Source organism: Meles meles, chromosome 11, assembly GCF_922984935.1.
Source record: "Meles meles chromosome 11, mMelMel3.1 paternal haplotype, whole genome shotgun sequence".
Lineage (NCBI taxonomy): Eukaryota > Metazoa > Chordata > Mammalia > Carnivora > Mustelidae > Meles > Meles meles.
The window spans coordinates 22757717-22784156 of NC_060076.1; the positions used below are offsets into that span (position 1 = coordinate 22757717).

At 40.0% G+C, this 26440-nt stretch overlaps 1 protein-coding gene and 1 pseudogene across 1 annotated transcript; both read left to right on the top strand.

Annotated features, from left to right (window-relative positions):
- The first annotated feature begins 887 nt into the window (after positions 1 to 887).
- Positions 888 to 25216, top strand: TXNDC8 (thioredoxin domain containing 8). The gene is made up of 5 exons (XM_046023351.1): positions 888 to 911; positions 3827 to 3931; positions 10409 to 10468; positions 13126 to 13191; positions 25154 to 25216. Exons 1-5 carry the CDS (start codon positions 888 to 890, stop codon positions 25214 to 25216), a joined length of 318 nt encoding a protein of 105 aa, XP_045879307.1.
- On the top strand, positions 6698 to 8041 carry LOC123953269 (annotated as a pseudogene).
- Positions 25217 to 26440: the final 1224 nt, after the last annotated feature.

Sequence of the window (26440 nt, forward strand, 5' to 3'; positions counted from 1 at the left end):
GAGAGACCTGACTGGATATATAGAAAGGCCAGAAAGGAAATTTTTGATGTTTTTATGTTATTCTAGAATTCTGCAACTTCTTTCATTTTTCTTATAATTGCTCTGAAGAAGATAAGGGGAACATTGGTCATGGTCACGTTTGGGTTATTTCCTAACGTTAAATTCTGAAAAATGACAAATCACCATGTGTAGGATTTGGCAAAATGCTGTTTTTTTAATGACCTGCCAGCTAAGAATGGTTTTTGCATTCTTAAAAGATTATGAAAATAAAGACTAGGCAACAGAGTCCACGTCCAAGTCCAGAAAGACCGAGTTATCTGGTTCTTTACAGAAAAAGTTTGCCCGCCCGTGACCCAGTCCATAAAAGTGAAATTTTGTTACCTCCTAAATGATTAGAACAAAATAACAAAGTTCAGGGACTCTATGACTCATAAAACCTAATTGGTAGGAAGCCTACAATTATAGGATTAAGGCTCTCCTATTTTTCTCAACTGCAAAACAATCCCTTCAAACTCCTAACTGAAAATAGTCTCATCTATTTAATATTAGCTTGCTTATTTCTCATTTGGTGGTTGCAGGGGGTGGAGAAGGAAGAGGGGTGGTGGAAATAGATGGCAGAAGATCAAAAGTAGAAAGACTGATTATTGAGTCTACACACAAGGCCTGCAGTTGGCTGGCTCTTGGCTGACCACACATTGACTACTTAGTCATAACATAAAAGTGAAATTCACTTCAAGTCTGCCGAAGTTCTGGGTTCTGAGATGTTATGTTTAATGATGTCATAGAGAAGTTACCCTTCTATTCCAGCTAGGATCCTTTCATGAAAGACTGCTACTGTGAGCCAACTGAACCAACAGGCAGGTGTCGTCAGCAATTTCCAGGAAATCATGGTTCAGATTATTAAAGACATGGCAAGTATTTATATGACTTCACTGATATTTCAAAAGAGACAACCTTGAGAACAGATTTGATAAACCTTTAGGAATGATTTCCTCTATTAGTATTCCTTCCCTGCTCTGTAGCAAGGGGAGATTTTTTTTTTTTTTTTAAGTCTTGCTCTCTTTTTTCGTGCTCGAGAGATGGCACTATCTAGAGAGTAGCCAAGCAACAAATCGATCGGAAGGGTTTTGTTCCTCTCTGATTCTTATTTCTTCCTCTGACTCTAGCTGAATCCAGACCAACTCCTAACACATCCTGTCCTGTACCTGATCCCACTGATTCCACCTTAGTTGTACCTGGAACAATCTATGAAAATATTTCTCTTATTCTAGAAAATAGAAACCTCAGATGTGCCTATGGAATAGGGTAAGAAAAATGACAGCCAACAGTGTCAACAATTCCTTAGGTGGTATTTTATAAAGCCACTTTCTATCCATTGTCCAGTTTTACTGACACAAAAAATCAAAATCTATGGATAGGCCAGGGAGAGTTCTTTATTTATTTATTAAGAAGAAATTTAAGAGTGGTTAAGGTTCTACACCATTTAGGAGGGAAGTGGGCCTTAGAACCCAGACATTCTGATGCCAAGCCCTGTTAGACTTGGACTTGGAGGGAAGGGGGGAGGCATAGGGCTTGGGCCTGCTATCCATCAGTACCCTCTGACTTACACTTTTGACATTTTCCCCAAATGCAGCTATATATAAGTTCAAAAAATGAGGCTAACCAGATTGAAAGAAGACATTGCCATGTAGACTTGCTATAAGAAAATGTTTTAAAATAGCACACATTTGCTAATGCATGTGGTACTTCCTTTTTTTATTTTCTGGGAATCTCACAGAATAACCCAGGGTTTCACTAGCCCTGTGAGATGCCCTCTCCATCTCCTCCTCAGAGACCTCTTCTGAGGGCCTGTCGTCCCCTTCACATCTGTATCCGAATGTCCCCTTCTATTCGAGGTGAACCTTGGCCACCTAGACTATAGCTCATTTCCTTCCTTTTGGCATTATCTTTCTCCTTTCTTTATTAACAATGATTAATAGCACAGAGCAGATTTTACTTATTGATCTTACCATCAGCTTCTGCCTCTAAACATAAGCTCCAGGGGCACCTGGGTGGCTCAGATTGTTAAGCACCTGCCTCCAGCTCAGGTCATGATCAGGGTCCTGGGATCAAGCCCCCCGTCGAGCCCCCAGTCAGGCTCCCTGCTCAGTGAGGAACCTGCTTCTTCCTCTCCCTCTGCTTGTGCTCTCTGGCTCTCTCTATCTCTCTGTCAAATAAATAAATAAAATCTTAAACAAAAAATAAATCTCCTAAAATAAATAAATAAATAAGCTCCACAGAGGCAGGAAAATGTTTTCTGGGTTTTTGTGTTTTTTTTTTGTTTTGTTTTGTTTTTGCACAAGCTGTATCCCAGCAGTGTGTCCATTACTTGGCATAACATCAGTCTTAATAAGTACTTGTGAGTCGGTGTGTATCCTATGGGGGTATTCCCTTCAGAAGACTTAGCCAAGTCAAATTCATGGATCCAGCTAGGCCAGTTTACACCTTAGCATCTGCTGAGAAGTGAGGGTGTTGAGGGCTTGTGAGGATGACACCTACTATATAATTTCAGAAGCAAGTGAGAAATGGAAGCTTGGCCTAGCTCTTTGAAGAGTTAAGTAACCCCCCATCCTAGAGGAATATGGGTACAAAAAGAGAGCATATCTTCCTTCAGTCATCTGTTTCATCTGCCTGAACCTAAATCAAATGGCAATATAATTGTCAAGATTCCCCCATTACAGAGCAGTATGCCATTTGTATGGAATTAACCCCATTCCTAATTCCAGTGATAGGCCCTGCTGGATTTGATCCATTCCCCATCTTAATGATCGGTCCAGGGATGAGTATGTGATAGAATTCGGGCCAGTGAGAGGGAGAGAGAACCCCATGACTAGAAAGAACTCAGGAGATGATTTTGTGTAGTGCTTAGGGGAAGGGATTGTGGATTAGGCTGCTTAGGTTAGCAGTCCCAAGCAGCTGGTTGACTGGAAGAAAGTGAATAACCTTTTGTTTGATTCTATCTGCAAAATGGAGATAAAACTAATACCCATTCCAGAGGGTGGTAGTAAACATTAAGGAAGAGGACACCAGGTGCAGAGTAAATTAGCTACTATTGTCATTGCTATTCCAGTGAGAAAAGGAAAAGAAAAATAAATAATATATGAACACTGTATATTAGCAAATCATTCATCAACTAAACAAATCATTCATCAACTCTATGAGTACTTGCCAGGTGCCTGGTCAGAAGCCAAAGAAGTTATGATAAAAATGACCTGAGGTTTTAGAAAGGGAAACCTTTACTTAAATGATCTGGACAGCTGATGGGAAAATCACTGCAGATTCTCAGAAGAATGTCAAATCTTTAAATGTATGGTTTGACTACAGCTTTGGTAATGATTACCTCCCAAAGCAAAACAAAACAAAAACAAGAAATGGATTCAAGGTGTTAGACTTCTCTTCCTTCTTTTAAATTTCACTATTAATGCATGTTTGGGTCCTTGTTAAAAAAGTCAAATATAGATGTCCACCTTGAACAACTGTCCACCACTACCTTCCACCCCTTATCTTTCATTGGTCAATCTTACTTCTCCCCAGAGGTAACCTACCATTAAGAACCACCACTTGGTAAATACACTCCTAATCACTTTTTTCAGATTTATGGGTCACTTATGTATACTTAGAAAGTTAAATATATGTGACCACAGGGACTTCTAGGAAAAGTGTTTCTCCTGGAGAATGATAGGGTGTGGTATCTCGTTAAGGTTTTCAAGAACTGAAGTGTCATTATTATCTGGAAGTTTTATGAAATGCAGTGATTATGCACATTTCATTTATGCTCTGGTCACAGGATGAATTAAAAACGTTTTTGAACGCTGCCGGAAACAAACTTGTGGTGGTTGAATTCTCAGCAAAATGGTGTGGTCCTTGCCAAAAGATTTGTCCTCTTGTTCATGTAAGTATCACCTGTACATATTTCCCAGTTTTTGAAGGAATTTTAAATCCCCTAATAATTTTCTCAATCTTAAAAAGTTTGCACTTATAAGCCATATGGAATCATAGTTTTTTGAAGCTTCCTGATTATCCTGATGATAACATACCAAGATCTAATAAGATCATAAGTATACACACTAGAAGATTAATACTATTTATCTATGGCTAATTCTGCAAGCAGCATCCAGATGAGCAAAAGGGTACAGTGGTACAAATGAATGGATTATTCATAATAATGACATTTTGCCAAAGTTCCAGAGTTCAGAACTTCTAAATATTGGAACAGTTTATGAAAAAAATATGATACTTGTTTTTAACTATAATATAAAAGAATAGATTTCTCCCATCCAAGTCTATTATCAGAACTTATGTCTTACATATACTTTCATGTCCTTTCTACTTTATAAACTATTTTAGTAAAATATTCTAGTCAGTTATAACCATATAATTTTATTTGGGTCTTTTTTCCATGTACACATTCATTCACCTTTTTGTAGGGTCTCCAGATTATAACTTTAATGTCTATACATTGTTTCATCTGGTAAATTTCCTTATTGCTCCATTTAAAAGTTTTCACCATTTTATTTATTTTTGGTGTCACATGCCACAGAAAGAACTTCAGGGCATTTTCATTTCTCCTTATCTTGGAGAAGTTTCACACTTATGGTCAATTTTGTGAAATATTTCTTCAAATTTAAAGAAGTTTTGATTTCTCTACATGACTGATTATACTCTGGTTTCTTTTCAGCAAGGTTTCTAACATTTCAGTTTGAACTGTTGTTTTTTTTTAATTTAAATTTCTTTTTGTTTCCCTGTTCTTTTTTTTTTTTTTTTTTTAATGTTCATTTTGCCGGCATATAGTACATCATACGTTTTGTTGTAGTGTCTTGAATCTGCCTGAATTCATTCTAACCACAGTCACAACCTTTGACATTGATTTAAAAAACAAACCTATAGGGGTGCCTGAGTGGCTCAGTGGGTTAAGCCTCTGCCTTCAGTTCAGGTCATGATCTCAGGGTCCTGGGATTGAGCCCCACATTGGGCTCTCTGCTCCACAGGGAGCCTGCTTCCTCCTCTCTCTCTCTGCCTGCCTCTCTGCCTACTTGTGATCTCTCTCTCTGTCAAATAAATAAATAAAATCTTAAAAAAAAAAAAAAACAACCTATATCCAAGTACAGAAATTGGCTACATGACATCCCAACATCCATTCTGTGCCTAAAAATTATTGGACTATACAGAGGAAACATTTTATTATCTCATGGGCATCTTTATTCTGACACTCAAAACTTGAAGAAAGAAAATGTTCAGTATTCAGTTTCCAGATTATAAATATATTCACATGCCACACAGTCAAAACTGATCAAATTCCTACAGCCAACATGTGACATTTCCAGGCAGTGCAATGAATGTGAAGGCTTAGTAACTCCTCTCTTCATACCTTTGCCCTAAGGGCAATAACAGCTCTGCCATAGTTTTGTCCAGGCTCTTGTAGCTCTTCCAATACCCATTCCTACTTTTATAGATCTAGTTAGCCTTTTGGAGATAAACTCCCCAAATGATCCTAATTTGAATGTACCATCTGTTTCCTGGTGGAGTCCAGATTAATGCAAATATAGTTTTAAAATAAATTTTGGCATTTCTTTTGATGGCTGCATAGTATTCCATTGTGTATATATACCACAACTTCTTTATCCATTCATCTGTTGATGGACAGATGGACAGATCTGTTGAAATCTTGCCATTTGCGACAACATAGATGGAACTAGAGGGTATCATGCTTAGTGAAATAAGTCAATTGGAGAAAGACAACTATCATATGATCTCCCTGATATGAGGATATGGAGATGCAACATGGGGGGTTAGGGGGATAGGAGAAGAATAAATGAAACAAGATGGGATTGGGAGGGAGACAAACCATAAGTGACTCTTAATCACTGGGGGTTGCTGGGGGGAGGTGGGGTTGGGATAGGGGGAGGGAGGTTATGGATATTGGGGAGGGTATGTGCTATGGTGAGCGCTGTGAAGTGTGTAAACCTGGCGTTTCACAGACCTGTACCCCTGGGGATAAAAATACATTATATGTTTATAAAAAATAAGAAATAAAATAAATAAATAAATAAATAAATTTTGGCAAATTCATACTGAAAGACTGTCCAGATGTTAAAAAGAATCAAGTAGACCCATATGGAATGGTGACATTGTCTCCAAGACAATGTAGTATTAAGTGATAAGAGTACAGTATGGAAAAATGTATCTAGGATGGTCCCATTTATGTAAAACAGACACATACATGTACGTGTATATATATAAACACACATATAATATGTAGAGAAAAGGGAAACAAAGATGCATATCAAAGAAGTTTTTTTTTCAGCAAAAGGGATTCCTTTATCTTTCTTGTAAGATTTGAAATTTTGCATGATAATTATTCAAGTACCATGTGCGTAATTTTTTAAAACTTCTAGTATGTAAGGGGGTGGAGAAAGGGCTTTACTTACTCTAGGTTACTTTACTAGTCAGAGATCAAAGCAGGCAACAGAAACCAAACTAAACAGAAAAGAATTTTAATACAAGGAATTAATTACTTTTAAAATTATTGAAAGATTACAGGAACTTTCCAGAACACTCGGTGAGACGTGGAGGAGCGGCGGCTACCCGAGCTGCACCCAGCAACGCGCTCCTTCCTGCTCCCCCACATCGGCCTTGGCCCTCTCACCGGCTGTAGAAAATGTTGAAAGAAACCACTTACTATGATGTTTTGGGAGTCAAACCCAATGCCACCCAAGAAGAACTGAAAAAGGCCTACAGGATTCTGGCCTTGAAGTACCACCCTGATAAGAATCCAAATGAAGGAGAGAAGTTTAAACAGATTTCTCAAGCTTATGAAGTACTCTCTGATGCAAAGAAAAGGGAATTATATGACAAAGGAGGTGAACAGGCAATTAAAGAAGGTGGAGCTGGTGGTGGTTTTGGCTCCTCCATGGACATCTTTGATATGTTTTTTGGAGGAGGAGGAAGAATGCAGAGAGAAAGGAGAGGTAAAAATGTTGTGCATCAGCTCTCAGTAACCTTAGAAGATTTATATAATGGTGCAACAAGAAAACTAGCGCTGCAAAAGAATGTGATGTGCAATAAATGTGAAGGCCGAGGTGATAAGAAAGGAGCAGTTGAGTGTTGTCCCAATTGCTGAGGTACTGGAATGCAAATAAGAATTCATCAGATAGGACCTGGCATGGTTCAGCAAATTCAGTCTCTGTGCATGGAGTGCCAGGGCCATGGGGAACGGATCAGTCCTAAAGATAGATGTAAAAGCTGCAATAGAAGGAAGATACTTCGAGAGAAGAAGATTCTAGAAGTTCATATTGACAAAAGCATGAAAGATGGCCGGAAGATAACATTCCATGGTGAAGGAGACCAAGAACCAGGACTGGAACCAGGAGATATTATCATTGTTTTAGATCAGAAGGACCATGCTGTTTTTAACTGGGCGAGGAGAAGACCTTTTCATGTGTATGGACATACAGCTGGTTGAAGCACTGTGTGGTTTTCAAAAGCCAATATCTACTCTTGACAACCGAACCATTGTCATCACCTCTCATCCAGGTCAAATTGTCAAGCATGGAGATATCAAGTGTGTGCTAAATGAAAGCATGCCAATTTATCGTAGACCATATGAGAAGGGTCGCCTCATCATCAAATTTAAGGTAAACTTTCCTGAGAATGGCTTTCTGTCTCCTGATAAACTCTCTTTGCTGGAAAAACTCCTACCTGAGAGGAAGGAAGTAGAAGAGACTGATGAAATGGACCAGGTAGAACTGGTGGACTTTGATCCAAATCAGTAAAGATGGCGTCATTACAATGGGGAAGCATATGAGGATGATGAACATCATCCTGGGGGTGGTGTTCAGTGTCAGACCTCTTAATGGGGCCAGTGAATAACACTGCTGGCATTTTATGTGCGGTAGTGAATGAGTGAAGGACTATAATCATAGCTCACTACTTGCTATTGTTTTTGTTTTAATATTCAACTATAGTAGTGTTTTAAAAGTTAAGTGAAGAATAAACTCAAATACAAAAGCTCAAAAAAAATTATCGAAAGATTAGATTAATAGGTTCCATGAATGATTCTCTCGAAACACCACATACCCCCCTTTGAGGATCCTAACTTGGCCATAATCGGAAGTGAGAGGGGGATGGGAGGCCACCCCCCTTTCCTGGAAGGAGAAAACAAAATGACAATAAGCATCAGTTGGGAATCAGAACCAGAATCATGAGGCTCCTGCTGTCACAAGTGCCTCTGGATGTCCAGGAAGCTGATGTCTGGGCACCAGTGCCTGAGTCTGGTTTCTGCTGCTGCCTCCAGCAAAAACCACATAGTCTTACTTACCGGCAGGAACATCCAAAGACAAGACGAAAGTAGCTACTGTTCACTTCCCATAGTCTTACTTTCCGGCAGGAACATCCAAAGACAAGATGAACGTAGCTACTGTCTCACTTCCATCTTCCATTTCTCTCCTGCATGTATCTCATGAGAAAAATCACTCTTGGATCCAGAACTCTATCTGCGGGGGAGCCCAAGAAATATTTACCTCTTTTCCTTCCAGGCTCTGCAGGAAGGTGGAAAGGAAGTTAGCCAGCTAAACTTCTGTCAAGGACAAGACAGTCAATATTTTCAAATTTGCAGGCCCTGGGTCTCTGTGATAACTACTCAGCTTCACTGTTGTAGTGCAGAAGCATCCAGTGGCAATGTACAAATGATCAGGCAAATCGTGTTCTGATATGACTTAATTTATAAGACCATGTGGAGAGCTGGCTTTGTTCTATGGGGTGCAGTTTGCTGACCCTGGGTGAAGAGGATCATCCTGAAAAGAGGATTTTCAGGAGAAAGGAGAAGTTATATATTTGTAGAGAAATTTCTTGGTATGATCATGGAAAAACAAAATAGTCTGTGAGGCATATTTACAGTGTACACGGAGGCATGGTGACAAATGAACTTCAAACAAAAAATTGAGGCCAAATCAAGAAGGACCTTGTATTATAATTTAATGAGTTTCTGTAGATAGTCAAAACAGAAGAATTTTAAAAAGGGTTCTGCTGTGGTCAGATGGAGAGTGTAGAGAATATTTTTAGCCGTGCTATACACAAATGGATGAGAAAGACTGAAAGCAGGTAACCCAAGGTGACAACAGTCTCAATGATAGGTTTTCCAAAACTAGGGCAGTGGTTTTGGAGAAAGAAGGGAAGATCAAATTCAGGAGATATTTTAGAGCTAAGATCAACGGAATAGGTAACCAAATAGTAGCAGACTACATACGAGGAAGGACAGAGTAGAAGGCAGAGTAGTTGGGGGTGGGGATGGGATCACAGGTGGATGGAATGGGATAATGAAGGAAGGCAGTGTCCATAGGGGAATCCAACCTAGCAAAGAACCCATATCTTATCACATGTATACATACTACTTGATGCAAAAATGGCAACTTCCATAACCCTGTCCATTTCCTGACAGGCTCTGAAAACTTCATAAATACAGTTAGATGTCCACATAGGTCAAACTCATTCCCATGACTCCTACTGGGGAACATCCACATATCTTCAAACTTTGAAGTACAACTTAATTGCCCAAGAGTTCATGGGCAATCCCATTTTCCTATAAGGCACAGAGATGCTACTGACCAAAATCAGCTTCTCTTCTGTCTGAAAAATACTCTGTTATCTGAGAGTTTTTTCCCCATTTTCACAACCTTGATGGGCCACCGAAGAAAGAACTCCCACTGCGGTCACAACGCCCAGACAACAGCTGGAGAGAATCCCTACAACAGAAGAGTTTCCATTGTCTCTGGACACCTCATCCCATCAGAGAGAGGTCCCATTTGAAATAGGTCACTGGAAGTGCCTGAGATATGATGTTAAAGCAGACAAATCCAGATGCTATTAAGTGTCCTTGAAGTATGAACACAGCTGTCTGAAAAGAAAAGAAAAGAAAAACGCAAGGGGTGCCGTTTATAGGCTACCACTGCATCCACTATTCCCAGACCCTTATCAACACCGCTGTCACCACTGCTGCCAAAGATGCTTTCAGAACAAACCAGAAGCAGAAGAGAGCTGCTGCTTTCCTCTGTCCCTTCACCCTGCAGAGTAGATCTGGACCCACATGTCATGATTTCTTCGCTTCCTCCCCAGCTTTGAAACTCTGATCTCCAGTATGGTTCTTTAAACTCTGATTCTGCCAGTGATCTTGGCTTGACCTTGGTATCATCCCATATTTGACTCTCGTGCTCTAAGTTCCAGGCAGTAGTGAAATGCCAGAGGGATGCTCAGCTCTCTGGAACAGTCTTTTTGTTCGTGGTTTGTTTTTGCCAAGAGACAAGTGTGTAATTCTCATGTGTGATTTAGTATTAATGCTAAGCTAATAGGGAATATTTATTCCTTTATTTTGAAGGCAATGTCTCTGCAGTACCGAAATGTAATGTTTGCTAATGTGGATGTGGATGATTCTCAGGTAAGAATCTTAGATCCTTCCATGGGGATACATAAAATCCAAATGCCATGTCTTTGATAGTCCTATTTCAGTGGTCTCAGTGATTATATAGTCAATTTTAAGTCGAGTAGAATTTCGTGATTTTTTTCTGATAATTGGTAGTAAACTTCCTCATAATGTGCTTATATGTTTTGTATTAATTTTAAAGTATGTGAGAAAGGGGCGCCTGGGTGGCTCAGTGGATTAAGCCACTGCCTTTGGCTCGGGTCATGATCTCAGGGTCCTGGGATTGAGCCCCGCATTGGGTTCTCTGCCCTGCAGGGAGCCTGCTTACTCCTCTCTCTCTGTCTGCCTCTCTGCCTACTTGTGATTTCTCTCTCTGTCAAGTAAATAAATAAAATCTTTAAAAAAAAAAAAGTATGTGAGAAAGTAGGTGACTCTCTTGCTGTCCCCTCCTCTACCATACTATGGCAGACTTCCCAACATTTTTCTCCACTTGCTCTCAGCTCTGCCCCAGAATCCCGCTGAGCAGAATTGCTCTACACAGACAATACTAGTTGGGTGGTATTGCGCTCAAGGTGAAAAGTGGTTTTTACCCTTATAGTAAATTATTAATCAATTACTAAAACTTTACTCGATGCATTACAGACATTTTAATTAATATACCTTGCTTTCCTCTTGATATATCTTGTGCTTTTTGTTGGTTTTTTTAAACATCACAGGAATTCCAAGAAATCCTTCCTTCATTTCTCCCCTTAGAGCCTTCTTTCCTCACCCCCCACCCCAAAATAATCAGCCTCATGTCCTCAGTCAAAATATGCCTTATTGGTATACACAAAGTATCTGAAAAATTATTCTTCCTAATATTTGTCCATTTATAACTCAGAAAAAAATAGTAACAAGTGATCTTTGGCCATACTGGATTAAATCTGAGCTTTAGAATAACAAAAAATCTGTTATGCACCTATCCTTTTCTTTAAAAGTTTTGTGACTTCTTATCACTTATAAATTCATTTTCTTCATCTGTAAAACAGGGCAAATAAAATTTAACAATATAAAATGAGACGAAATACATAAGATATATGACATAGTTCCCAGAACATAATAGAAGTTCCATTTCTCCATTTCCTTCAAACTTCATCAAGGTGTTACAGTGTTTAATTGCCCTTGAAGGTGAATCATATATTGTGCATTCAGAATACACCCAGGATCATTATCTGTGTGTCCTTTCTTATATTCACAGAGTTATGCAACCATCACTGTCATCAATTCTAGAACATTTCACCACCCCCAAAAACAAAACAAAACAAAAAACACTTTGGAGGTTCTAGTGGTCACCCCCAGTTCCTTCTCTCCCAACTCTGGGCAACCATAAGTCTATATTCTGTCTCTACATTTGCTTATTCTGAACATTTCATATAAAGGGAATCATCGAACAGGTGGTCATTTATGATAAGCTTCTTTCACTTAGAATGAGTTTTCAAGGTTCCTCTATATTCTAGCGTGTTATCAACATTCTTTTTCATTGCTGAATAATATTCTGTCATATGGCTACACCACCTTTTATTTAGCCGTTCAGCTGTTGATGGACTTTTGGGTTGTTTGCACCTTTTGACTATTATGAGTAATGATAGTATAACATGTATGTCTATATTTGCATTTCTCTTGAGTACCTATCTAGGGGTACTAGATTTGTTGCCATATATTGTAACTCTATGTTTGACTTTTTGGGAAACTGGCAAAACATTTTCTAAGGCAGCTGCGCCATTTTATATTTCCACCAGCAGTGCGTGAGGGCTCTCCATGTTTCTCCACATCCTCCCTAACACATGTTATTGGCTGCCTTTTTGATGATAGCCCTTTCCCTTTTCAGGTGAAACAAAATGCACAGTTTTCTTTAACAGTCATTTATTTATTAGTTGTCATTGCTGTGGTCATGAAAATTGTAATTTAACGTGTGTGGGTCTATGTGTGTGCGTGTGTGTGTCTGTGTGTGATAGGTGGCAGGGGAGGGATTCACCCCATAAAATGATATGTATGTTAGAGAGAGAAGTCCATTTCTGTTGATCCTGTGAGTGGCTAACTTTCTTTTGACTTTTGAACAAGATAAACAAAAACTGACATTTGAAAGCAGATTGTAATGGATTATAACAATTGCAATTCTGACATATTTTCTTGACTTTGGATTCATCTTTCACAAACACAGGCAGTGAAGGGGGGAGTAAGGCCTAAAAGAAAGAGACATATAAACCCTAACTGAAACTGCGAGACCAGTATTATCACCCATGTCTCAAGTGTGCTCTGTAAAGGTACCTCTACTCTTCTTTATCTTTACAATGTGCTGTCTCCATATTGGGTTCAGCTGGGGTCCCCCTGCAATCTTTCACAAGTTCTTTTAAATAGAGTTCATTTAGTCCTTTGGCATCTGTTCTATTTTGGCCTCCATTTCTCAGCCCTCTCCCAGGGCCCTGAGAGGAGAAAGCTCAGGAATTCAGAGAGCAACGATTTTCTATGGTAGCATTCCTAGAAGCTTTGACATTCCTTGGCAAGAGAATCTACCAAGTCTTAGCTGTCCCTGGTCTTTCAGACATGCCTCCTGAGAAGTCACCAAGTTCTGGGCTCAGTGTAGAGTGAGGATACCAAAATTGTGATTGCATGCCATTTCTTTCCTTTCCCAGGACTTGGCCCAAATTTATCATGTCAAAGCCATACCCACATTTCAGATGTTCAAGAAGGCCCAGAAGGTATGTTTCCATGGTAACTGGCAGAGTTGACTTATAGAATCATCAGAATCTAAAAAAAGGCCTGGTGTATCCAGGATGGATGAAACAACTGCATTTATTTTTAATATTTAGCAATGGAATTCTTAGTTTCTGAACTTTCCATATTGGGAAGGAGTACAAAAAAATGCATGAATTGTAATAAATATTCCCATTCAGACCATCTGAGATATCCAAATCCGTAAGAAATATCTCACGATTGTCCCTATCTTATCCCTTTTGATGGGGCAGAACCATCAAAAAAGAAACTTACAGAAAATGACATGATGAAATTCTCACATAAATGTATACAAATTGTTGGCAATACTTGGGGAAATATTAATCAAAGACAATCACAAGGCAGTAGAGCCTAGTAGTTAAGCATGTGGGCTTGGGATATAGGTTTCTGTGGTTCAAATACCTGATCTACCACTTAGTAGCTCTTTACTTAAAAACCTCTTTGATCTTAATTTCCTCATCTGTAGAAACAAAGATCATTCAGTTTCTCCCCTCAAAGGGTGTTGGGAGAATTAAATGAATTAACATGACTCAAGTTTGTAGACCCATCCTGACATGCGTAAGTGCTAAGCACGTTACAGTAGTTGTTATCACAAAGGTATTAATGAAATAAAATGTCTGAAATATTTCACGTGTGATGAAAGTGGTAATTCCACATATGGCTGGGAGCATTGACAATTATACAGACCTTATGAAAAGCAGCTTTGCAACATGCTTAAGAGAAATAAACTGTTGATTCCCTTTCACACCATTATCCATCTGTGGAAACCTTTGCTACAGAAATACCTCAAGGAAAAATAAGCCCCTAAGTGTATAGTAATTGTAGCATTACTTCTAACAAAATACAAAAGCAAGCTCAATGTCTTTTCTAGTAGACTGCTAAGTGATTTGTGATACATCTACTGTATGAAAGTGTGTGCGATTAAAAGTGTTAGGAAGAACATATGTAAAGCAAAAATATTCAGGCTTAAACTTTGGGGAAGATTGTGTCTACAATATAAAAAGTGAAAGCAGTTGGTAGGCTAGCTATGGAATTTCATTTTTAGCTTCTATTTGTTGGGTATTCTTCAAAAAGAATTAACACTACCTATTCCCTCTCTTGAGTGTTTACTTGAAAATTGAAACTATTGAGCCCACGTATCCCCAACTCCCTGTCCCCCATAGATCAGATTGTTTCTGTGCCATTTTTTATCTTCTTCTCTTCCATCTCAGAAGTGAAAACACTTCCTTCTTTTGAAATGGATTTCATCCATCATACCTTGATTGCATTCCCTCCCTTGTGCTCCAGTCCTCGATCAATCAGCTACCTTCTTTTAGACCTGGTGTTTGGACACTCGTTTTTGCTACCAACTGCCATTCTTCATTCTCTATCAAGAGTTGTTTGATTTTCCTCCAGGGAACCATGCTCTTCCTCATTCTTGATCCATGTACTTCCTTAGGGCTCCATCTCCAGGCCTAGACTTATGAGTGAACTCCATCCCCCATCAAGAATAGCCCCTTGACTCCAGTCAAGCCAATCCAAGCCCAACCAGAACTAATTGTAAGACTTTGCTTAAGTAGCTAAGTAAAAGGCTTTCTTTTTCTATTTCACTGGATTTGAACTTGGGGAAATGTGAGGCTAATGGTATACAACTAGCTTGCCTCCACAGGGATCTTGAAAAAGAAGCCACCGTATATCAAAAGAGCAAATTCAGACCAGAAATACCCGTGGCGTTGATTGAACCCTGAAGCTGTCCATGCCTGAAGCCTGAACTACCGCTGCAGATTCTTTAGTTATGTAAACCTTGCTTTTGCTGTCACTTGCAACCAAAAAATTTCTAATGACAAAAAAATCAATGTTCTCTCAGACTATTCATGACCTAACTCTTGAAAAAGTAGAAATATTTGCTGCCTTCAATTCTCATTTATAATTTATTCCTTCATCTGCTCTTTTAAAAAGTCACAAAGGATCTTCCAGCATCTCATTCAAATAGCCATTTCTCAACCCTTGTGTTCCTTGATTGCACAAAAGTACCATTAACTGATTAGGCTCTATATTCTAGAACCCCCTCCTCTTTTGGCATCTATGCCTGATCCTTTCCCCCAGCTCTCCTCTGGCTTATCTCCTACTGTCCTAAAATATAAGTGTTTACGAAGGTTCTCTTTCCCCTTCTTCTACTTCTCCTTTAGTAATTTCATCCCTACTTATAATTCCAGTTATAACTGCCTTTAACATAAACAAGTGTGATCACCCTCCTCAACCCCAGGTTCACACCATAGCTCTGTTTTCCTTCCTAAATAGATCGTGGCACAGCTCCATGTCTGTCATTCTCTTACTTAAAATTGGATGCCCTTCCCCTCCACTGTCTGCAAAATCAAGACTGAACCCTCATATTCAAGTCTGACATTCAAGTTTGTTCACAATTTTGACCCAATCTACTTTTCTAAGCCCATTTCTGTTTGACGCAGACCTTAACTTCATGTATTTTTGTCATACTATTCCAAGCTCCTGGGGAAGTTGATGTCAGTATGTAGAAGAATCCCCCCTGGGTAGAAAATACTCATTTCATGTTTGATTCGTGAGCAAATGAACAAATGAAAGAGTAAATGAAAGCTGCTGTCTTTGGCCTGCAACCCACTGCCAGCTCTCCCTCCCCTCCTCATTCTGTCCTCATACCAGTCTGACTCAGGGAGGGTTTCTCTTCAGCCCAGAACAGCTTTCTGGTTTCATCTCTTCTGCAGATGATACTGCTTAAGGTTTCTAGCAACCCAGCAGTTTGCTCTCCATTTTATGAAACAAAACTTTGGGTGCTCAGCTGACTGTGTGTCTAAGCTCTTGAGCAAATCCATAGCTACGCTTTTGAGGAAAGGCTTGGCCCTGCTTGGTCTCAGTTCTATATGGAAGTAGAAGAACTCTCAGTTAGGGGCGGGGTGACCTCTTACATTAAGTTTTTCTAAACTGGTTTCTATAGGGTACGGATCCCTTTTGAATGGTTGGAACAAAATGTCTGCATTCTAGGCATCATGAAGTATCTCAAATTTGAGTTTTATGCCAGTTAGCTGATGGAAAAGAAAATTAACTGAATCGATGACACTATGCATTAAGCTGACCTGCCTCCCTCTATTTTAATTCCAGAGTTAGCCAGCCTCTGATTATAACATGGATACCCATGTCCCAAGAAATGTTCTTGAGAATTGAGGGTCTCATTGAATATTACTAACTTAGCATCTTGGTTATGGAGTTATTTTAAAAACAACAACTTGAGATCATTCATGTCATAATATACAAATAAGTCTACTTCTAAACTTTGTTATGTATGATCATATGTCCAGAAAGAGTCATCCTTGGGTATGACTATTTAGATATCATTTGAAAACCTGCAGAGAAGATTGGCAATGCTGGCTTCCATTTGACAAGTAATAACAATCTGTGCAAAAGACAACAGCAGAAAAAATATGGGGCAGAAATCCTAAAGACACGGTATTACAAATCCCTTTACCTCTTTGACTCAATCCCCAGTGTTTCATATCTGAGATCCGTGTAGGGCTTCTGGAGGGTCCCCCACCTCTTCCATTGCATCCAGAGCTGCAGTCAAAACCTGAGACCTCTGAAATGCCCCCGAGTTCTATCCTGTAATGGTCTGTACAGGAAAATCACTGGAACCAGAGAAAATTGGGCATAACAGTGCAAAAGGACCAGTCTATGTGAATTTCCCTCCTCTCTCAATAGAACTGACTAGGAAAGCTGCCAATGACATTCATTGTTCTCCTTGGAGTGGAAAAAGATGAAGTTCACTTCTTTGAGACCACTTCCATCTCTCTCTCATCTGGGACAGTGCAACTAAAAATTGACTTAGGAAAGCAGTTAAATAGCATTTATGTAGCATTAAAAAAAAAAAAAAAAGCCTAGAATCCAGTTTCTATTAAGGGATGTTATAAGAAAGGTACTCACATTTCTGGTAAAATGTCTGGCAAAAAGCCACGATCCATTATGCCTTTTAAAATGTACACTGTATAAAAAGCCCTGTGATAATTCCTCATAGAAAAGAGTTAGGAAAATGTTTGCTGCCCTCAAAAATATGGTCCTCTCCCTTGCATTAGATCAGATGGTTTAGGGAATCCCCTGGGTTTCTCTTTTTTGATTGCTGCCAATAATCTCAAGATTACTTCCTTTACTCAATACAACAGCCTCCCCCTTATCTGCAGTTTCCTGGCATTCCCTAATTGCCATCTCCATACTGAATCATACTTGAATGGTTTTGTTACTTTATCTTGCCCTTGATTCTAGCTCATTTCAACTATTTCAAGATACATAAAATATAAACAAATAAAACTTTAAAAAAGGAAGCAGATAAAGCTACATAACAATGACTCAGGGTCTCAGTAGACAAGAGGCATTATGTGTTGCTGGAAGTTTCCAGGAAGATTTAGATGGCCCCCTAGCAGGGATGCACTATAAACAATAGTTGTAATTATTTCACAGTGTTGGCGCAAAAGACAATGAAAGCAAATTCTAGGTAATAAATAAGGTAGGGTTGTTTCTTCCTGCTGTATTCCTTCATGTTTTCACCTGGGACATCCACATCCTGTTCCAGTAAGATTAACTATTGTTTAAAAAAAATAAATAAATAAAAATCTGCAGTGTCTTTCAGAGGGGCCATCCAAAACCTTGGCTGATTTTTTTTTTAACTAGAATATTATAGTGTATTCTATTATAAATAGAAAAATACATAAACTGCAATGTACATATGATACTAGTTCTTCATTGAGCCTCTGAAGCCCATCAGTAGATCCCCTGGCTTAATAACGTTGATTCCAGACCAATGCTGACATATCAGTGGAATAGCAGAAAGGAAGAGTAACAAAGATTTAGCAACTCTTGGCCAACTGCTTAAACATGGGCCAACATCAGAAATTTGTTCCGTCTTTCATTTTTTTGATATGAGAATAAATAGCTTCTCAGAACACTTTAATCTACTCATAAGAGCCATAGGATATAGGAGCATAGATGCTAATAAGTGAGCTGTTTACGAATGAATAATTCAGAAGAACTGAGAGCTCCTATGCTCACATTGAGTGGGGGGCAAGTTCCTGTCCCTGTGCCTGTGAACAGCAGGGCTCCTGCTCAGGTCATAGAAGTCATTTCAGTGAGCTCCCTCCTTCAGGTAGATATAAAGATGAAAAGAATCCCCAAGGGGCAGCACCATGGGGTGCTCAAGAGAGGACAGGATTGGTTTCTTCCGAGAGCCAGGCAGGGACAATGAGTGAGATATTAGAACGTGAGGAGGATGGTGGTCCTTGGAGAATCACCCTCCCAAATGCTCACTGTTCAAGTTCATAAAAAATAGTACTTGACTGCCCAAAAGAATGTCTGTGGCTAGTTTTTGCTGTCTCTGGAGTCAGGCACCTGTGGGTTGAACCCCAGGTCTGCCTTTTATTATTGGGTGACCCTGAGAATGTGCCTTCTCCACCTTGAGTTCGGTTTCCCTCTCTTTGAAATGGGGACTGTATCCTGTATCTTTGAACTGTTGTCATGAAAACTTGTGATAATGTATATAAAAGTGCTTTAGCACTGGACTTGGTACATATTATAAAATAAGGTTATTTAAGTGCTAGAGCCCCAGAATCTGTCTGTGCCCCATCTCCTTGAAAATCTATGAATAGGGGCACCTGGGTGGCTCAGTGGGTTAAAGCCTCTGCCTTGGACTCAGGTCATGGTCTCAGGGTCCTGGGATCAAGCCCCTGCATCGGGCTCTCTGCTCGGTGGGGAGCCTGCTTCCCCTCTCTCTCTGCCTGCTTCTCTGCCTACTTGTGATCTCCGTCTGTCAAATAAATAAATAAATAATCTTAAAAAAATAAAATTAAAAAGAATCTATGAATAAATAGAAATTTGGAAGCAGTGGTTAGGAGAGACCTCTAAAACTCTTTGAATAACTGCAATATCCATTTAAGCTAAGTCATTTTAGCATTGAAGAGTTTTCTACCCAGGGATATTCAACCTGTTCAGGATGGTGTTACGACACAGAGGGTTTCTACCTGAGGGAAAATGAAAGCACTCTCCCGTAGGGTCTAGGTCCCCGAAGGGGTTATATGTCAGCCCCATAAGCAGCTGAGACATCAACAGAGATTAATTGACTGGGAGGGGCAAGAACTAAGTGAGATAGAGGGAAAGAAAGAGAGAGCCAAGCAGCAAGCATTTATCACCATTTAGCACCATTGCTAAAGATACTGCTCTACGTATTTGCAATTCAAAGGCAGTAATTACTTGTACTCCTCTTGTCTCCAGGGCAGGGATTAGAGTGAGGCGGGTGATTGCAAGTATAGGGTGGAAACCTGTCTTTATTTGAATTTTTGATATTTTGTTCATGATGGATTTTTTGCATTAATGTTTGACTTTTAAAATATTTATTAAAATATTATTTATCTTAGTTACTGAGTTCTGGGAACCCCTTAAAGTTTACATCCTCCTCCTAGCCCTGCCCTCTAAATTTTAAATCATTGAAATGTAAGAGTACTTCATTCAGTGATCAGCCAGAAAGACTTACAAGACTCAACAGGAGGTTATACTTATAGCTAAGATTTATTACAACAGAAGATACAGAGCAAAAATATCAGGAAAAGGATACGCATTGGTAGAGTCTGGAAAGGTCCAGCACAAGCTTCTGATGTTCTTCCTTGGCTGGGGACACATAGGAGTGCTCTCTCTTTAGTAGTGAACTTCAAGGACATCTGTGGACTGTTTCTGCCTAGGGATGCTTTTGACTTTCAGGGTCTGAGGCCTTTGTGTGGGGACTGGCCATGTAGACACATCTTGCTAAGCAACCATTGCTACACAACTACCTCTGACAATGGAGACTAGGACCCCAACAATAAAACCAGGTGCACGTAATCAATATTGATGTGTATGCCAAGCAAGCCAGCATGGCCTGGTCCATCACTCCAGATATATATAACAAAATCAGCAATTATTGATACAAAGGATACTTCGGTGGGGGGAGGGTACATATTCTCTGGAGCACTGATGAAGGATCATTCATGGTTCCCTTGGAGACAAGTGAGAAATAAGGAACCAGGCCTGCCTGTGTTAGTTCTTCTTACACAGAGTCCTGGGGAAAATCCAAATAGCACCTTTATTGTAAGTTGTAGTAACACTAAATTGTGCTAATTACAGAACATGGCTTAGGCTCGTGTCAGCAGACTTTCTCCTGTTCCCTTGAAGCCTAGACTTTGAGATGGCCCATCTAAGAGAGAGTTTTGGACTGCGGAGGAGAAACTTACCCACCTAGGTGGGGGATAGTGCTGCTTCTCACAACTGTCATGCTCCAAAAGTGAGGAACGGGGTGATGATAGCCATCAAGACCTACATGAGGCCTGCTTCAGAGGTGCTATCTAGAAAAGGAAGGACAGTAGGAGGAGAGCAGACATGTTCCTTGGGCAGAACGCCCCCAGAAAGGGAGAGGATAATCATGAACTCATTCCTTTATCTAGGCTCAACTGATATATTCACCTCAAGCTGGGGAGAAGTCAGTAAAGGGATTTCCCAGTATTGGACCGTTGAGCAGATCTTCCAGTGGGAACATGAGAATAGGAGTATAGGTCCTTGAAGAGAATGGCTCCGAAACCATTATTATCCCCATGAACAAGTTTTCATCCTATACTTCTGGTAACGGGCACAATGACATCTGTTACGGCAGAGTCCAAAATCGCTTTTCACGATTCTCAGTGTGGCTTCGGATAAATTCCCACAACATTAGACTCATGGCCCTTTCTCCCTCCAACAGAAAACCACATTGTACTGAGAGAGGAGTTCTCAGGCAGCTTCACGTGTATGCTCAACACCTTCAACTGATGGCAGTAGGCTAAGGCTTGGCACACCGTGGCCCCAGGGTCAAATCTGACCCTCCACCAGCTTTTGGAAATAAAGTGTTACTGGAACGCCGTCATGTCCATTTGTTTAAATATTGCCTTTGACTACTATCACACTATATGTAGTAGAGCTGAGGAGTTTCAACACACAGGATATGGCCTGCAAAGCCTAAAACAGGCATCGGGCCCTTTCCAAAAAAAAGTTTGTCAACCTCCAATATAGAAGAAGAAAAATGGTATTTATGCCACTCGTGCGTAAGAAACAGGTGTGCAGCCAGAGTTTCTAAGCCAGCTCTAAGAAAACGAAACCAAATTCGTGCTTTCTTGAAATCTCACTGTTGGAACAAATTGAGAAGAAGGCCAGTGTAGCTTCAAAAAAAAAAAAAAAAAGAGATAATAGATTGCTTTCATCTTGAATCCAAATGCATATAAATTCAAGCTGTTCAAAACAGACTGTTTCTAAGAGGCCCTGCCTTCTTGGTTTGACTTTGCTAACCTCCAAAAACCACAACTGAGCTGCTTGCATTTGCAAAGCCTGCCCTACAGTGGCCTTGTGAAAGTCCAGGGGGAAGTGTGCAAACACCTGCACTGTGATGAGGTTGATTCAGGGCAAGGCATGGGTCTGGTTGAATCAGAGAAAGAAGCAAAGATGGGATCAAAAAGTAATTAATACCGTCCAGTTCTCAGCAGGTAGAGGTGCTTTTCACTGTTCTCTTGCTAGACATATTCCTCCCATCTCACTAATAAGATTTAATGCCGTAGCAAGCCCTTTGTAAGGAAGAAAAGGAACATCATACTATTACAGCTAATGAAATTATATTGTATGTATGCACATTGCTACAGCCTTCTCCCAAAAAAGTGTCTTGTGTTGGTTGGTGGTTTGGGCTCTTTTGTTTGTGTTGTTATTGTTGCTTTGAGGATTCTGTGTTTGTTTTTAACTCAGTCAAGAAGTCTGGAAAATTGGCAAGCTTTCAGTCCGCTGGTCCAAACCTAACTTCAGTATTCACTTAACCACATTGCCTATCAAATGTCCGAAGTATTTTATTATAATTATTCTATGAATACATCATTAAACTCCTTAATTGGTACTCTCAGAAGTTCATTTGTTAGGAAGAGACCCTTGTCTTTGGATCTTTTGTATTTTCTCAGGAATAGTAATATTCTTTTTATAGGTGATTGTCTTTGGGGGGAAAAAATGCCTCTGGTTGGACCTGGGTGATGGGTCAATGGCGGGTAGGGAGTCACTTTATTACTCTCTTTCTGTGTGTGTGTGTTTGAAAATGTTCATAATAAGGGGCGCCTGGCTGGTTCAGTTGGTGGACTGTGTGACTCTTGATCTCAGAGTTGGGAGTTAGAGCCCCACGTTGGGCACTGAGATTACTTCAAAATAAAATCTTTTTAAAAAGAAGTTCATAATGAAAGATTTTTTTAAGTAACTATTGGGCATCGTTGGTTCTGAAATGCATGTAGACCCCCGCCCCCCGCCCCATATCCCACTGGGCTCGGTAAACTGGAGCTTGTCATTTTCATTAGCAGTCATGGGGTGGGGGTGGGGGGGGTGGTAACGGCAGTGCTTATAACCTGAAGGCATTGAGGAGAGAGAAGTAAACATTGCTTCCTAATCCCTCACAGTGTAGCATGGCTTTGAGAGACACGGCCAAACATTTAGATTAAAATGAGAAAACATTCTAAGCAGAAATTATATGCTAGTTTCCTTGTGTGTGTATCTCTTCAAAAGAAAGCTACTTATCCATAAGCTCTTACCACTGAGCTGCTCCTCATTCACTAATTACACATATGAAGCTCCTGTATACCAAGCCCCATGCTAGACAGAGAAACACCTCACATTTGCTTTTGGCAAACTGGACAAAGAAGAAAATGGGTAACATCTGGTCTCTGAAATGTAACACTACCCAGAGTCTTGGACTTGTACTTCAGTGACCAGAAATCAGCTTAGCTCAGCTCACATCAGACCTAAAACCATTAACAGAGCACCCACTCCATATAAGGTTCCTAGCTAGATGCTAGAAGTATGGAGGGAAAACACGAGGCGGAGTCCCCACCTTTGGTCAGCTGCAGGAGACGACGTAACAGAATCAATTCTTGAGTAGTGGAATGCCCCAGTTCTAGGAGATCACAGAGACTTCATGAGTTAAATCTTGAAGGATGGTTAAAACTAACAGGTGAGAAAGAAGGGAAGATGTGGTAGTTACAAAATAGTGTGGGTATGTATCGGGAATTTTTCAATGACAATACATTAGTACAAAGCTATCACTAGAATGTGAACTCCAGAGGGGACTTTTGTCTGGCATGTTTACAATGTCTGGCTCAGAGTGGACGCTTATTAAAGATTTGTTAAATTAGATAAGTAAGTGAATCCAATTGTAATGTATTGCTAGAGGTCAGAGTTTCAGTGAGGTAGATAGGACAGTGAGGTAGATTCAGTTTCAGTGAGGTAGATAGGACAAAATCAAGGAATCCCTGTAGGACTTTGGATTTTATGGTGGTGAAGAAACATTGAAGAATTTTACAAAGACTAGATTTGTGGTTTTGATCTTCAAGGGGGAAGGGAACTAAGGGACATAAGACTGGAGACAGACAGTTCATACGCTGTTGCTTAAGTAAGTTCAAGGGAAAGTTCATGAGATAAAATCCATGGAATTTGGTGACAAATTTAATGTCCCCTAAAGCTACCAGGATGGCTAACATAAAAAAGAATGGACAATACCAAGTGTTGTCAAGCATATAACACCCAGAACGTTCATCCTCTGCTGGGGGAATATAAATTGATCAAATCACTTCGGAAAACTGTTGGCCAAATCTGGTCATTCAGGTGGCCACACCCTGCCTATGTTCCTGCCAGGGGTTCTTGTCTTGTGACCTGCCCTGGGCTCAGAAGATTTAAAAACTCCCTTCATGCTTATAGATACCATCCACCTGCCACCTGACTCTTAGAAGTGAAACATTTTGTAGATCCTTTCTGACACCTTCCTCCCCACCAGCCAATGCCACGAGAACTATTTATAGAGGAAATGGGTACAAACCAGGCAACTCAGATAAATCATGAAATTCTGCACCCACACTTAGGTAACCCTATTCTCGAGACTCAAAAGAGCATTTTGCTGTAATGGAAGTGGATTCATGAGCAAGCCGGTAAGTGAAAATGGGATCAAGATGGAGTCACAAGTCTGGGGTATACTTTCAAGAAATAGAATGAACCATGATGCTCACAGGCAGCACCCAGATAGAATGCTGCTGCCTGGGGAAGCAGAATCATTAGAATCAGGGATGGTTTCTTCTCTGCTAGACACTGAGCATTGAAGTTGTTCTAGAACTTTCCAACCCTTGTCCCAAAGTCCTAACACCATTTCGGGCAGCTGAAACCTCCCTCACTAGAAACTCAGATCTTCAGCTAATCCTGTCCTCAGTTAACCCACATTCTGCCTTCTCTGCAAGCACATCATACAAGTGGTACTAACGTGATAATGCATGGTAAGGGTCTTAAACTTCCATATTTCATCAAATCTAAGTTGCACATTGACAGATGCACTATTATATTACATACCACTGTAAAGGGTTCCAAATAAAATATACCATCCACTATGAGATGTATCCTGAGACAGAGATGCGACAATTTGAAAAGAATATGCGCTTCTTAGAATCAGTTGTTTATAATACTATGACCTATGCAAAGGTCAGCGCATGGGAAATTATGTCTCATTTGATTTCAAGAAATCGTGTATGAATTAACAAGTCCTTAAGACCAATGTATAAAGGCTCTGAAAGGTTTCAGTGATTGAGTTTTCTCATTTCTAACACACTATATGTTTTAGAGTTCGGTTTAGAAGACTACTGTGAAGAATTATATAAATCTGACAAAACATTAGCATAAACGATTTTTGAAAAGTTGCCAAGTAATTGAAACATCATGAGTTTAATGTGTTAAATGTGTATTTATATTTTAAGTATCTTTCGGACAACGGAAATGAGTAGAGGATAATTTAACAGGAACAAAACTCAAAGCTTTAACATCTTTGCAAATATTTAAACCAATACATATTTCCCCTTGTGTATTTGTGAACAGATTTTTGAATTTTGTGGAGCTGATGCTCCAAAATTGGAAGCGAAGATTCAAGAACTAATGTAAGCCAATCTCCAAGATAAAATACATTTGCAACATTTTAAAAGGCAGCAGCTAATGTGTTTGTGTTTTTATTTGCAGCGAATATTGTTCATGCTCGATTCATTGGTCTTTCTCCTGACGCTCTACTGGTTGAATTCCGCCTTTTTGCAAAGTTGCTTAAAGCTCTTGTGGTATCACTCCCATTCTCTAACTTAGAAGATATCACTCCCATTCTCTATCTTAGCCTTTCTTCTTTCCATGCACATTTCTTAGGCAATGTTTTTATGACCTCCACAACAGGCCCTGCATAGGTAAGTGATACCATGCCATTAAGAAGGCTTTCCAGAGATTGCCAAAGGTGGAATTCTTCACAGTGATCAAGAAACAAACAAGTGCCCTCTTTCCCTAGTGTACTGCAAATACATAGAAGCCAGTGCTAATTGACCCATCGCTTGTGGTACAGAATTCTTCTCTGATGCATCCGTTTGTATTAGAATGGTGTCATTTTTCTCTCCCCCAGTGCCTTTCTTTTTTTTTTTTTTTAAAGATTTTATTTATTTATTTGACAGAGAGAGATCACAAGTAGGCAGAGAGGCAGGCAGAGAGAGAGGAGGAAGCAGGCTCCCTGTGGAGCAGAGAGCCCGATGCGGGGCTCGATCCCAGGACCCTGAGATCATGACCTGAGCCGAAGGCAGCGGCTTAATCCACTGAGCCACCCAGGCGCCCCCCCCAGTGCCTTTCTAAAATTCTTTTATAAATTAAAAAAATAATCCACATGTACACACAAAAGCTGGAAAGTCCTTTTACTATCTATAATGTTTTTGTTATTGTTGTTAACTGAGACAGCTCAGACATTTAAGGCCCCAGAGAAGACAGCTGCTTCTCACACCAATCATTCCCACATGGGGTTGCCATCAGAGGAACGCTGGGGATCTGAAGTCACAGAATGGAGCCAGCGGGGCGCCTGGGTGACTCAATGGGTTAAAGCCTCTGCCTTTGGCTCAGGTCATGATCCCAGGGTTCTGGGATGGAGCCCCACATCCAGCTCTCTGCTCAGCAGGGGGCCTGCTTCCTCCTCTCTCTCTGCCTGCTTCTCTGCCTACTTGTGATCTCTGTCTATCAAATAAATAAATAAAATCTTAAGAAAAAAAAAAAAGAATGGAGCCAGCTTTCCCTAGCTCCTGATGACTAAGATTTTGACAGAATCTTACTATTCTTTGGAACATAGAGTAGCAGAAGCCAACAGAT